At 40.1% G+C, this 14,069-nt stretch overlaps 1 protein-coding gene across 1 annotated transcript; it reads left to right on the top strand.

Moving 5' to 3' along the window:
* Nucleotides 1-12,512, top strand: CLEC4E (C-type lectin domain family 4 member E). The gene is made up of 6 exons (XM_069585824.1): nucleotides 1-563; nucleotides 1,768-1,860; nucleotides 3,795-3,884; nucleotides 6,347-6,498; nucleotides 8,580-8,695; nucleotides 10,305-12,512. Exons 1-6 carry the CDS (start codon nucleotides 527-529, stop codon nucleotides 10,453-10,455), a joined length of 639 nt encoding a protein of 212 aa, XP_069441925.1. The 5' UTR covers nucleotides 1-526; the 3' UTR covers nucleotides 10,456-12,512.
* Nucleotides 12,513-14,069: the final 1,557 nt, after the last annotated feature.

Here is a 14,069-nt window from a genome sequence, read left to right as displayed (position 1 = left end):
GGACACAACTGAGCAACTGAACTGACCTGAACTGAAAGACCAAAGTGGTTTGGAAATGCACAGTTTAGCCCCACAGATGTCAAGGAAAAATTTAAGGATAAGTGAGGTCTGGAAGAAAGTACAGCAATTTATCCACCAAAATATTAATAAAACAATAATTTTTAAGCCCATCATATCTCCACAAGTTCTGTCTGTTTTGTTGATGCTTAAAATGTCTTCATTTCCCCATTTCGTTGTTTCCTGGAGTGAGGAGACAGACTGTTGCCCAGTAAAATCCCTTGTCCTCCTTATGCAACAAAGGAAATCTTGACATAAACACACAGCCACAGAACAAGTTAATTTTCTTATGTCTTAGGGTTGAGCTTCCAAAAACACAGATCAAGTATTCCTCCTTCATTTTCTTTGGCTCTTATCAACAAAACACCCTTGGACTCAGAAACTAAGGACAGAGACAGGGAGGAGGAGAGGAGAAAGAAGAAAGAGACAGTGAGGAGGAGAGGAAAAGAAGAAAGAGAAAGGAGGAAGAATGAATTCATCCACATCACCAGCATCACAAAGCACAGGTAAGATTTGCAACTATTCCTTTTCCTTCAATCTTTCCTGGTGGCTCAGTGGTAAAGAATCTGCCTGCCAATGCAGGAGTCACAGGAGACGTGGGTTCGATCTCAGGGTTGGGAAGACTGGAGGAGGAATGGCAACCCACTCCAGTATTCTTGCCTGGAAAATCCCATGGAGAGAGGAGCCTGGCGGGCTATGGTCCATGGGGTCACAAAGAGTAGGAGACGACTGAGCATGCATGCACTTTTCTTTCATAGATTTTTCATGGAAGAGGTGATAAACATTCTGGGGACAGGACAATAAATTTAGGGATGAGTGAGGTCTGGAAAAAAGTGGAGAAGTTTTGTCCATCAAAATAAAACAATATTTTTAAAGCCCTTCATATCTCTCCAAGGTCAGTTTGTCTTGTTGATACTTAACATGTCATCATTTCTCCATTTTGTTGTCTCCTGGAGTGAGGAGACTGGCTTGTTGTCCAGTAAATGCCAGTAGAGTAAGAGAGGAGAGACAGAGACAGAGAGTGAAAGAAGGGATGGTTAGAAGGCTAGATGTTCTTCTGGAAAGACTGCAGGAGATTGAGTTCAGGGAGAGCTACCAGACTACTACCTTTTCCATAGTTCATTGAGTTCCATTGGGCAAGTCTCTGCAAGTCGGAATTCACTCTCTTTGTGTGTAAATATGTGTGCCTGGAGGGAAGAGGAGGGGAACTACTAGGTCATCAAAGTTTTATCAGATTGAGTTACAAAGCACCTGGAAAAGGAGACCCTGAAAGGAGGAGAGCAGTAGAGAGACAAGAAAAACTGGAAAGAGTGAGGAGGAGAAAGGGAGAGGGAAAGAGGGAAAATCTGGGAGAGGTGGAAGGGAAAAAATTGCACATCGGTCTGAGTCCTTGATTCAGACTCTTAAAAATACCCATGAGCTCCTTCAGTGCTTCTCTAAGTGTGGTCCCCAGGCCAACAGCATTCTCAGTTCCTGGAAACTTGTGGATTCCATACCAGCTCTACTGAATTTTTCATTCTGGGGGTGAGAACCCATGATCTGTGTTTTAGCCAACCCTTCCAATGATCTTGATGCTTTCTGAAGTGTAAGAATTACTCAGTATAGGTAATACAAGTGGAAGGAAGTAAACAGGGTCAAATATGAATTTCTTCTGTCTCTTTTGTAGCTTTTTAGGGAAGATTGACCCCATGTATGTCTTTCTTTCTACAGAGAGAAGATACTTTTCTTCCCAGCTATTCTCATGGGCCATTGCTGGCACCTCCATCCTGCTCCTGAGTGCCTGTTTTATCACCAGATGTGTTGGTGAGTTATAAAGTTCACATTCAAGCTGCATGGTGAACATTAGGAGTGAATTCTTCCTTGTTGACTGTGAGTTCTCTTCTCCCACAAAGGGTATTTCCATTTCCCTGGTGACTCAGATGGTAAAGAATCTGCCTGTGATGCAGATGTGGGTACTATCCCTGGGTGAGGAAGATCCTCTGGAGAGGAACTGGCAACCCACTTCAGTATTCTTGCCTGGGAAATCCCATGGACAGAGGAGCCTGGCAGGTTATAGACCATGGGGTTGCAAAGAGTCAGACACGATTGAGTGACTATGCTTTCCCCATATTTATCTCCAGGTTACTCCTCAAGCCAGAAACCCCAACCAGCATAAAACTGGTACTAAGTTTCAGTGACCTGTGAAACATTCTTCATGGTACACACTTTTTATTTCCTTAGTGGCCCTGAGTCCACCCTCTCTGTAATCTTGTCATTAGTGTAAACCTCTCTGAGATCCTAGCCAGAGGAACAGGAAGTCACTTCTTGGAAAGAAGGGCTGGGAGGTTAGACTTGGCAAAAGAGAGAGTCTTAGGCATTTTGTATTGTTTTTGTGGGGCCTTCCCTGGTGGCTCAGTGGTAAAGAATCTGCTGGCAATGCAGAAGACATGGGTTGGATCCCTGCATCGGGAAGATCCTCTGGAGAGGGAATGGCTATCCACTTCAGTATTCTTGCCTGAAGACTCCCATGGACAGAGGAGCCTGGCAGGCCACAGTCCATGGGGTTGCAAAAAGCTGGACATAACTTAGCAACTAAACAACAGCAACAAGAGAGAGTCCAAACACATTTATTATATACATATTTAACTCACTGTTGAGTTTATTTTTGCAGATTATGCACACACTACTAGGAATACATCCAGGTAAAATATCCAAGCTGGTAAATTGAATTTGGCAATTTATATGATCAGTGGTCATTCTAATAATTCATTCATTTAACATTACTGAAACCAGTCTTCTGCATTATCATCATGTTATTAACAAAGTTCATTCAATAAATAGGTAATTCATTTTCATCTTAGGCTAGGACTTATTGCTTAGGACTTACCAAGCATTTTGCACCATTAGTAAGACAGCTATATTGAGATACATAATTCCTACAAGTAAATTCATATGGATGTCTTTCTTTAGTAAGAAACTGGCTGAGAAGAATATTCTGTTTGTGGAATCAAGGAAAACATTAGCATTTCAAAAATATTTGTCTTTTTAAATGCATTCTACTGTGTAGGTGAGGAAAAAAGTTTTCTTCTACTCTACTGTCTCAGCTAGGGCTTTGTTACAAGAAAAAACAAACATACAAATGTATTTAATGTGAGTTTTACATGACATCACATCTATTTCTTTTTTGGAGGGGGGGGTCTTTGAACCTGAAATAAAGTATATTTATCTTCCTAAATCAGGAAAAGCATGAAATGTGAATTCTCTCTTCCTTGACTAAGCAAACTTCAGTTCCTATCCATGCTGAAGTAAAAGTAGATAGTAAAGAAATATCATAACTACTGGTATTTTTATAACTATGAAAAATTTTTAATGTATTTGTAAAAAATTTTAATTGGAGGATGATTGCTTTACAATGTTATATTGGTTTCTGCCATATGATAGTGTGAATCAGCCATAAATATATATATGTCCCCTCCCTCTGGAGCCTCCCTCCCACCCCATCTCACCCCTCTAGATTATCACAGAGCGCTGAGTTGAATTCCCTGCATCATACAACAAATTCCCACTAGCAACCTATTTTATATATGGTAATGTATCTTTTCTCGATTCGTCCCACCCTCTCTCTCCTGGACTGCGCCCTCAAGCCTGTTCTCTATGTCTGCATCTCTATTCCTGCCTGCAAATAGGTTCACCAGTGTCAGATAAAATGCACTTGTATTAAGGTTAATGAATATTAGCTGTGCCCCTTTCCCTTACAGTGACATATGGCATCTTTCAACTATGTGATGAGAAAAAGTTCCAGCCACCTGGGGATTCCATGGAACTCTCCTGCTATAATGATGGATCAGGTATGTGTGCTGTGCTTAGTCACTCAGTCTTATTTGACTCTTTGTGACCCTATGTAGTCCACCAGGCTCTTCTGTCCATAGGGATTCTCCAGAATACTGGTGAGAGTTTCCATGCCCTCCTCCAGGGGATCTTCCCAACCCAGAGATCAAACCCTGACCTCCCACATTGCAGGTAGATTATTTACCATCTGAGCCACCAGGGAAGCCCGATGGGTCAGGTATAACAGACCTCAAACTTGAACATCTAAATTTACTTAGCAACATTTTCTGGCTTTAGATTGATTTGGGGATAAGTAAAATAATCAAGTTGGGCTCTGCTTTCCAAAGCAAAATGCAAAATCTTGCCTGTAATGTCAGAGAATAATGAGAAGTTGGTAAGAAGACAAGAATAAAACTTTGGAAGTACAATTTGTGTTCAAGCAGGAAACTTTGGGAACATTATAGCAAACCTTTAGAATAAATGTGAGGCATGTGGCTGAAGAGTCAATCTAGAAGTTGAAGGTGTTATTCCCAGAAGTGTACTTTTTATTTTCATCCATCACCTGCTTCCAAAATGAGGTGAAGGAGGAAAAAAATTGTCGGGAGCTGCGTTAGGCGTTACTGACAAAATAGAGGTGTGGCCCCAAGCCCCTCTCCTTATCCCACAGGCACGGACCCAGGATGAAGGAACTAGGCCTTGTGATTCTGACTTGTTTTTTCCTCTCCTTGGCTGAGTTGACTGAAAAGAATATTATGGTGCTTATTGTTCTTGAGAGGAGCATGAGAAGGCACAAAGCCTTCTGCAGCTGTGCTCAGAGAATAATTCATAAAGTTAATCACTGACATTCATTCAAGGACCTTTACAAAAGAGTGTTCCAGAATGAGCACGTAGGCCACAGCTTGAGGCCATGGGAGGGATTGCTATCTGAAATCTATTTGTGAGGGAAATGTTTATGGCAAAGGAGTTTGCTGAATTTAGGGCTTAGGAATAATTATAATAGTTAGAAGCTAAAGATTTAAGGGATGTTGTAATGTTAGCATATTTTACTATAGCTTATAGAGATTAGGAATTTTGGAGATATTAGTGGTTAGAAGCCTTTTTAGAGAAAGTGAGCTCCGAATACTAGGGGCAAACAGGATTTTAAAAGATAATAAATAAACAGGAATGTGGTATGCAGCCCAGACATTAGCATGAGTTACAATGTATTCACAAGGACACATGAGAAGAAGTAGATAAGAGAATCGTTGAGGCAGGAACTCCTTTTGAGGGGCAACAATGATTTATGGAGACAACAAGTCTGGGTTGGGGGAACTGAAAATGTCAAACCTCTGACCTAATGCTTTTGTAAAAATACAAAAGAGAATCTTAAGCTTGAAATAAATATGCAGTCCAAGAAAACTGAGAGGCTGCATCATTTCTCACCGACACCACCCATCCCTTCAGGCTGATTCCCTGGCTGCTGGAGCTGGACTCTGGCAAAAATGTAGGAAGGAAATTTGAAAATATCTCAGAAATATGCTCCCTATACTCTTCCATATTGTCCTGGTCCAAGTCTTAGCAAAATGCTACTTGACGATAGAAAGTGACTTCCTTCTCTGAGCTATAATTTCCTCACCATTAAATCAAGAGGGATTGGACTATTTATTTTTAATAAATTCATAGTCTGAAATTCTATAATTCTAAGAACTGTAGGACAACTAGTTTGGAGATTCTGTTGAGGGTACATTGTTTGGAAAACATGAGACAGTTGCTTAGTGGTCACTCAGATAAAATACATAATTTTTCTCTGAATTTGGAAGTCTATGAACAGATAATAGGGTCCAATGTCAATAGCATAACTAAGGAAGATTGTATATATCAGGGGTTCCCAATCTCTTTGGGGATAAGTAAAGTAATTGAGTTGAGTCCTGTGTTTCAAAAGTAAAATGCAAAATCTTGTCTGTCAGAGAATGATGAGAATTTGATAAGAGGACAAGAATAAAACTTTAGAAGCGCAATTAGCATTCAAACAGGAAACCTTGGGGACATTACAGCAAACCTTTAGAATAAATATGTACCAGTCCAAAGACTGATGCCTCCTGTCAGATCAACAGTGGCATTAGATTAGAAATAAAATGTACAATATAAATGTAATGCACTTGAATCATCCTGAAACCAGCTCCCCCACTTAGTCCGTGAAAAAATTGTCTTCCGCAAAACCTGTCCCTGGTGCCAAAAGGTTGGAGACTGCTTTTATATGGTTGTGTTATTATTTATTGGCACTGACATCTAGAAAGTAAGGATTATATCTTTAAAGACAAGAACACTGCTGTTTGTGTTTGTTTTCTGAGAAATTACCTAAAGTCTTGGATGGTAAGATGTGGAGCATGAACAAGGGTTCCAAGGCTTCTGACTCAAAGTGAAGAACTTATCGGCTCAGAGGAAGGTTTCTATTATCTTACTTGGTTCATGTGGACTCTCACAGAAACTTCTCTCCTTTCAGGTTCAGTCAAGAATTGCTGTCCACTGAACTGGGTCCATTTTCAATCCAGCTGCTACTTCTTTTCTGCTGACACCATGTCCTGGGCAGCAAGTCTAAAAAACTGCTCAAGCATGGGCGCTCACCTGGTGGTTATCAACACGCAGGAGGAGCAGGTAGTTGAGGACAGCATTTTCCAGTGTAGTGAAACATCCTTCACAGGACCCATCTCCCTTTAGCCCATACATGCTTGTGTATAGTATTTGACCTACAATATCCATGTGTCACATGAATTTACTGAAATACATGCTGTTCTTACCTTTGCTATAAGTCATTACCAACTTTATTTTCTTTACTAGAAGAAATTAGGATAAAAAGAAATTTTCATGTTTAATTCCTTTATTAGTAAGGCAGGAAAAAAGAGGGTTGGGACTTCATGTTATTTATTATTTAGTAACTTGTAATTACTATTACTTAAAGGATGATGCTATGAAATCAATATGCCAGCAAATTTGGAAAGCTCAGCAGTGGCTACAGGACTGAAAAAGGTCAGTTTTCATTCCAGTCCCAAAGAAAGGCAATGCCAAAGAATGCTCAAACTATTGCACAATTGCACTCATCTCACACTCTAGTAAAGTAATGCTCAAAATTCTCCAAGCCAGGCTTCAACAATACATGAACCATGAACTTCCAGATGTTCAAGCTGGATTTAGAAAAGTCAGAGGAACCAGAGATCAAATTGCCAACATCCACTGGATCATGGAAAAAGCAAGAGAGTTCCAGAAAAACATCTATTTCTGCTTTATTGACTCTGCCAAAGCCTTTGACTGTGTGGATCACAATAAACTGTGGAAAATTCTGAAAGAGATGGGAATCCCAGACCACCTGACTTGCCTCTTGAGAAACCTGCATGCAAGTCAGGAAACAACAGTTAGAACTGGACATGGGAAAATAGGCTGATTCCAAATAGGGAATGCAGTATTTCAACGCTGTATATTGTCACCCTGCTTATTTAACTTATATGCAGAGTACATCATGAGAAACGCTGGACTGGAAGAAACACAAGCTGGAATCAAATTGCTGGGAGAAATATCAATAACCTCAGATATGCAGATGACACCACCCTTATGGCAGAAAGTGAAGAGGAGCTAAAAAGCCTCTTGATGAAAGTGAAAGAGGAGAGTGAAAAAGTTGGCTTAAAGCTCAACATTCAGAAAATGAAGATCATGGCATCTGGTCCCATCACTTCATGGCAAATAGATGGGGAAACAGTGGAAACAGTGTCAGACTTTATTTTTGGGGGCTCCAAAATCACTGCAGATGGTGACTGCAGCCATGAAATTAAAAGACGCTTACTCCTTGGAAGAAAAGTTATGACCAACCTAGATAGTATATTCAAAAGCAGAGACATTACTTTGCCAACTAAGGTCCATCTAGTCAAGGCTATGGTTTTTCCTGTGGTCATGTATGGATGTGAGAGTTGGACTGTGAAGAAGGCTGAGCACCGAAGAATTGATGCTTTTGAACTGTGGTGTTGGAGAAGACTCTTGACAGTCCCTTGGACTGCAAGGAGATCCAACTAGTCCATTCTGAAGGAGAACAACCCTGGGATTTCTTTGGAAGGAATGATGCTAAAGCTGAAGCTCCAGTACTTTGGCCACCTCATGCAAAGAGTTGACTCATTGGAAAAGACTCTGATGCTGGGAGGGATTGGGGGCAGGAGGAGAAGGGGGTGACCGAGGATGAGATGGCTGGATGGCATCACCGACTCGATGGACGTGAGTCTGAGTGAACTCCGGGAGTTGGTGATGGACAGGGAGGCCTGGCGTGCTGCGATTCATGGGGTCGCAAAGAGTCGGACACAACTGAATGACTGAACTGAACTGAACTGAAGGGTACGTATGGGGACCTCATTTTAGAATGACCAGTGTTTTTAGAAACATGTGAAAGAGGGTAAGCAGAAATTGTCCATTATATTTAAGCTATGATTTATTTTGTTTTGTGCTACCCATAACTGTAGATAAACTTTGCATGAGTTATTGTGAACCTCCTTCTCTGTCAAAAGTTCCTTTTCACTGGCATAATTTTATGTTATCTGTGCTTTGCCAAAATAAATCCTCTATAATCTTATCATTTCAGGCCCATTTTTCTATCATCTCCAGTCCAAATCCTACTTCTTTCTTAATAACAATTACCTTCAACATTTGTTTGGAATTGGAATAACTGATCTCATTTGCTGTGTGTGTATCTTCCATAGGAATTCCTTTACCATGCAAAACCTAGAAAGAAAGAGTTTTATATTGGACTGACGGACCAGGTGGTCGAGGGTCACTGGCAATGGGTAGATGGTACACCTCTCACAAAGTCTCTGAGGTAATTTCCTTCTTGTAGTAGAACTATTTGTTGTTGTTTAGTTGCTCAGTTGTGTCCAACTCTTTTGAGACCCCATGGGCTGTAGCCTGCCAGGCTCCTCTTTTCATGGGATTTTCCAAGCAAGAATACTGGAGCAAGTTTCCATTTCCTTCTTCAGGAGATCTTCCTGACCCGGGGATTGAACTTGTGTCTCCTTCATTGGCAGGTGGAGCCACCTGGGAAGCCCAGTAGAATTATAACACTAGCCCAAATTGTAAAATTAGACCACTGTTGAGGAGAGTCCTCAGAACCTCCTTCTGGTCCAAGAGGTATATTCATGTCCATTCTTGGTGATATTACATGCAAAAATAAAAAGAGCTGATATATAAGACAGAAAAGAGAAGCATAAGGATCTGCTGCCTCCACCTCCTAGAATTACCTCAGGAATAAAGAGGAAATAATAAATGAAATGAGAAAAGGCTTAAAACTGAACACTAATTCACGGGAAATGCAAGGGAGACAAAGAGTGGAATTTGGAGTCTTATGCCCCCAAACTGTAGTCAATGAGACGAAAACAATGATTTGGGAAAGACAACAGATTCTTTTCTTAGAGCTTTGAATTTTAAATAATTAATTAATTTTGATTACACTGGGTCTTCATTGCTTTGTGAGGGCTTTCTCTAGTTGTGGGGGCTACTCTTCATTCCAGTGCATGGAATTCTCATTGCGGTGGCTTCTCTTGTTAAGGAGCACAGGCTCCAGACTGCGTGGACTTGGGTAGCTGCGGCCCACAGGCTGAGAAGTTGTGGCTCTTGAGCTCTAGAGGGCTTGGGCTCAGTAGTTGTGGTGCACAGGCTTAGCTGCTCCATGGCATGTAGGATCTTCCCAGATCATGGACTGAACCTGTGTCCCCTGCATTGGTAAGTGAATTCTTATCCACCGTGCCACAAGGGAAGTCTGAGACAACAAATTCCTATAGACTAAAAGTAGGATGTTCTGACCCTTGAAAACATTGTTCTGTGGCCCCAGTGAAATATGCACCTCAGTGAATACAAACTCTATAGGATAAGTGGAGCTAAACACGATGTGAGCCATGTTTGTGAAGGAAACAAATCCATCAGGATATCCCTCTTTCCCCTAACATCTCCATTTTGAGTCTAAAGCCATGAGCGACCACAGCAAAATAGAAAGTCAGAAAGGTCGAGTTTAACTTCACTATTCACAAACTCTATGACTTAGAGAAATGATTTAGCTCTTCTGAGATTCTTTCGCTTCGTCAGCAAAGTGGGGATTATAATACCTGTCTCGTAAAATTGTTGGAAAGTCAAACACGAATGTGTTTTGCCTAATTTATAGGGCTTCCCAGGTAGCACTAATGGTAAAGAACCAACTTGCCCAATGCAGGAGAGGTAAGAGACGTAGCTTCAGTCCCTGGGTTGGGAAGATACCCTGCAGCAGGAAATGGCAACCCATTCCAGTATTCTTGCCTGGAGAATCCCATGGACAGAGAAGCCTGGTGGGCTACATACAGTCCATAAGGTCATAAAGAGTCAGACATGAATAAAGCGACTTAGCATGCACGCATACGTCACCTTGCCTCATGTAACTCTCCCCTGTTGCTCTCTTTCAGCTTCTGGGATGCAGGGGAGCCCAACAACCTGGCTACTGTGGAGGACTGCGCCACCATAAGGGACTCCTCAAATCCAAGGCAAAACTGGAACGATATGACCTGTTTCTTCAGTATGTTTCGGGTTTGTGAAATGCCAGAGAGAAAGATTTGAGAAAAGAAAAATCTTCAAGACACGAGGCACAACCCTAAAATGCATAAATGGGAAAGAACAAGTGATAATCATAACCACACAACTCCAACGTGAGAAAAGCATGCATTGCACTTCTTTAGGACTTCATAAATGTTTGTTGCTTTGATATAAATAAAAAATAAGTCATTTTGAAGGTTATAATTCATGGTTATCGACTGAAGTGCATTTTTGTCTACATCAGTCTTGGGATTACTCAGAATTTACCAAGCTTCTCTAGCAATGCTGCGAGAAGGGCTATTCCTTTCTCTTTTTGGTACAAATGCTTCATTTATGAGTATTTATGTGAAAATACAGGGACACAAACAAGCACCAAATCCAGCAAAGAAGAGAATTTTGGAAAGTGTCTTAAACAGTTTAAATTCAGGCTCTGTGTCATGTCTCCTTTCTAGTTCCTGAAAAATCTGTCTTCTTGATTTTATTCTGTTTTTTACCCCTTACCCAAGCATATCGCTTCACTGTGTTCTCCTCTATAATGAGCAGCAAACTTTTCAAGTCACAAACTTATTCCTGATTAAAAGACTGGTTTGGACTTTCCAGTCAAAAGCATTTACTTCGCCTGCTTATTAATAGAAAGGCCATGCTAACCTTCAGCTCCAAAGAGACTGTCATCCAAGGACTTCCTTGCTGGTCCAGTGGCCGGGACGTCACCTTCCAATGCAGAGGATGCATGTTCAACCCCTGGTCAGGGAGCCGGAATCCCATATGCCTCATGGCCAACAACCAAGACATAAAAAGCAGGAGCAATATAAATTATTCTAAGAGAACAATCAATTTCACACTTTCCTGTCTCAAGCCTGTTCATTTATTGCATAATAATCTATCAGTGGTCTTCCCTGGTAGCTCAGCTGATAAAGAATCCAGCAAGAGACCCCAGTTCCATTCCTGGGTTGGGAAGTTCCCTGGAGAAGGGATAGGCTACCCACTCCAGTATTCTTGGGCTTCCCTGGTAGCTCAGATGGTAAAGAATCCACCTGCAAATGCAGGAGATCTGGGTTTGATCCCTGGGTTGGGAAGATCCCCTGGAGAAGGGCATGGCAACCCACTCCAATATTCTTGCCTGAAGAATCCCCATGGACAGAGGGGCCTGGTGGACCACAGTCCATGAGGTCATAAAGAGTCATACACGACTGAACAACTAAGCACAGCACAGTCTATCAATACTGATTCGGTTATTTAAGAATATGTAAATAACACAGCAGCTTTTATAAGCATGTTTCTTGCACACAGCACCATAAATAGACCCTCAAAATCATACATTGGAATTAATGTATAATCACTGAATGGGAAAATTCAACTGAATAAATGAATATAATATATTAGCTTTCTTTACAAATGTTGATTTCTCATAGGCGTGACAATCTGTGTTTTTGAAATCAATATGCCTTTAAAACAAAAGTCATTCAACCTGAAAGTAATTCAGTAAATATATCTCAACTTTCTAATTTCTTTTTTCATATCACAAACATCAAATGAGGAAACATTTTAAAATATGTGGAAATGTTTTTGTTCATTCCTTTTATACTTTAGATGGCTATAATTATCTTAAATTTTATTTTTATATTGAAAGACACATAAAAATATTAATGCATATATTTCACTATTTACAATTTAAGTTATGCAACTAACTCTGCCTTCAAAGTTTGGCAAAAAAAGAATTGTTTAGATTTTATTAGAGTTAAAGCTCATTGGAACCTAAATTGTTTATCAGAAAAATCCTTCTTTGAGAAGCAGATCATCCAATTGAAACTGTTTTAAATATAATATTTTATAAATGGGGTTATATAAATACTTAGGCACCAGAAAACCCAAAAAGTAGCAAAAAATGAAGAATAATCAGTCATTCATATTCCCAAGACCATGTTCTCCAATTAAACCACTGTTATAATTTGAATACTATTACCACTTGGGCTTCTAATTTTTAAAAAAATAAAAATCACTTTACTACATCTTTTTAAAATGTTATTTATTATTAAAATTTTTTCAGAGCAACAATTGTATAGAGATGAAAGCTAAAAAAAGAATTGAATTCCAAGTTGGTATAGGTTAAGATCAATAGGAATCATACAGCAGACAATGTATTCTTTTAAAGTATGAAATTTAATTTTACTTAAATTTACCAAATAAAAAAATTGAAGTGAAATTAAAGAATTCTTGAAATTCAAGAATTTTATAGGCCTTTTGCTGCCCCTGCTTAGTTGCTTCAGTTTTGTCTGACTCCATGCAACCCTGGAGTGAAGCCTGCCAGGCTCCTCTGTGCATGGGATTCTCTAGGCAAGAGTACTGGAGTGGATTGCCATGCCCTCCTCCAGGTTAGAGGCCTTATAGATAACCACAAAAAATTTTTTCCTAAAGGGTCCCTAAACAGAAAAATAATAAGGAATCATGTAAAATGTTCTTCTTGCTCTTTGTTTTTTAAACTAGAGGATAATTGCTTTACGATGTTGTGTTAGTTTCTGCTATACAATAACATGAATCAGTTATATGTATATCTTCCCTCTTGAGCCTCCCTCCCACTCCCACAGCCATCCCACTCCTCTAGGTTGTCACAAGAGTACCCAGCTGAAAGACTGTTTTATACATCAGTGTCTCTTGCTGTCTCGCATACAGGGTTATTGTTACCATCTTTCTAAATTCCATATATATGCGTTACGGGGAGGGAGGAGGGAGGAGGGGTTCAGGATGGGGAACACGTGTATACTTGTGGCGGATTCATGTTGATGTATGGCAAAACCAATACAATATTGTAAAGTAATTAACCTCCAATTAAAATAAATAAATTTATATTTTTTAAAAAAAAGAGTATCCAGCTGAGCTCCCTGTGCTACCCAGCAGCTTCCTACTAGATATCCACTTTACACATGGTAGTATAGATATGTCAATGCAAATCTCGCAATTCATCCCACCTTCTCCTTCCCCCTGCTGTGTCTACAAGTTCCTTCTCTATGTCTGCATCTCTATTCCTGCCCTGCAAATTGCTTCACCAGTACCATCCTTCTAGATCCCATATATATGCATTAAGGTACAATATTTGTGTTTTTCTTTCTGACTTACTTCTCTCCTCTTGCTCTTTCATTTCTTCCTCCTCCCAACCTGCTGTCCTTTTCCTTTCTCAACAATATAGCCCCTAAATCCTTCGTTGGGTGGGACATACTTAGGGAGATTTTACATGTGCGCATGTGGATGCATGCAGGGAGACATAACCATATATGGATATACGCGTAAGAAATCAGTAATCATAGTTACGCTGAAGGGGCATTTAAAGGTTCAGAGTGGAAGAGAACGTCACCTTATATTTTAATAATGTTTTTTACTGTTTGCCTTATTAACACATATAATTACTTTTTCAAAGATAAAAAATGTTTTGTTTTGTTTTTTTTTAAGACTTTGTTGATGTGGACCTTTTTTTTTAAGTCTTATTGAATTTGTTACAACATTGCTTCTGTTTCACGGTTTGGTTTTTTGGCCATGAGTCATGGGAGACCTTATCTCCCCAAGCAGGGATCAAACTGGCACCTCCTGCATTGGAAGGTGAAGTCTTAACCGATGGATTGCCAGGGAAGTCTCCAAAAAGTGCT

This window comes from Ovis canadensis, chromosome 3 (assembly GCF_042477335.2).
Source record: "Ovis canadensis isolate MfBH-ARS-UI-01 breed Bighorn chromosome 3, ARS-UI_OviCan_v2, whole genome shotgun sequence".
In the NCBI taxonomy this organism is placed as follows: Eukaryota; Metazoa; Chordata; class Mammalia; order Artiodactyla; family Bovidae; genus Ovis; species Ovis canadensis.
Note: the sequence above shows the minus strand (reverse complement) of the source record. Positions and strands in the feature narration are given on the sequence as shown.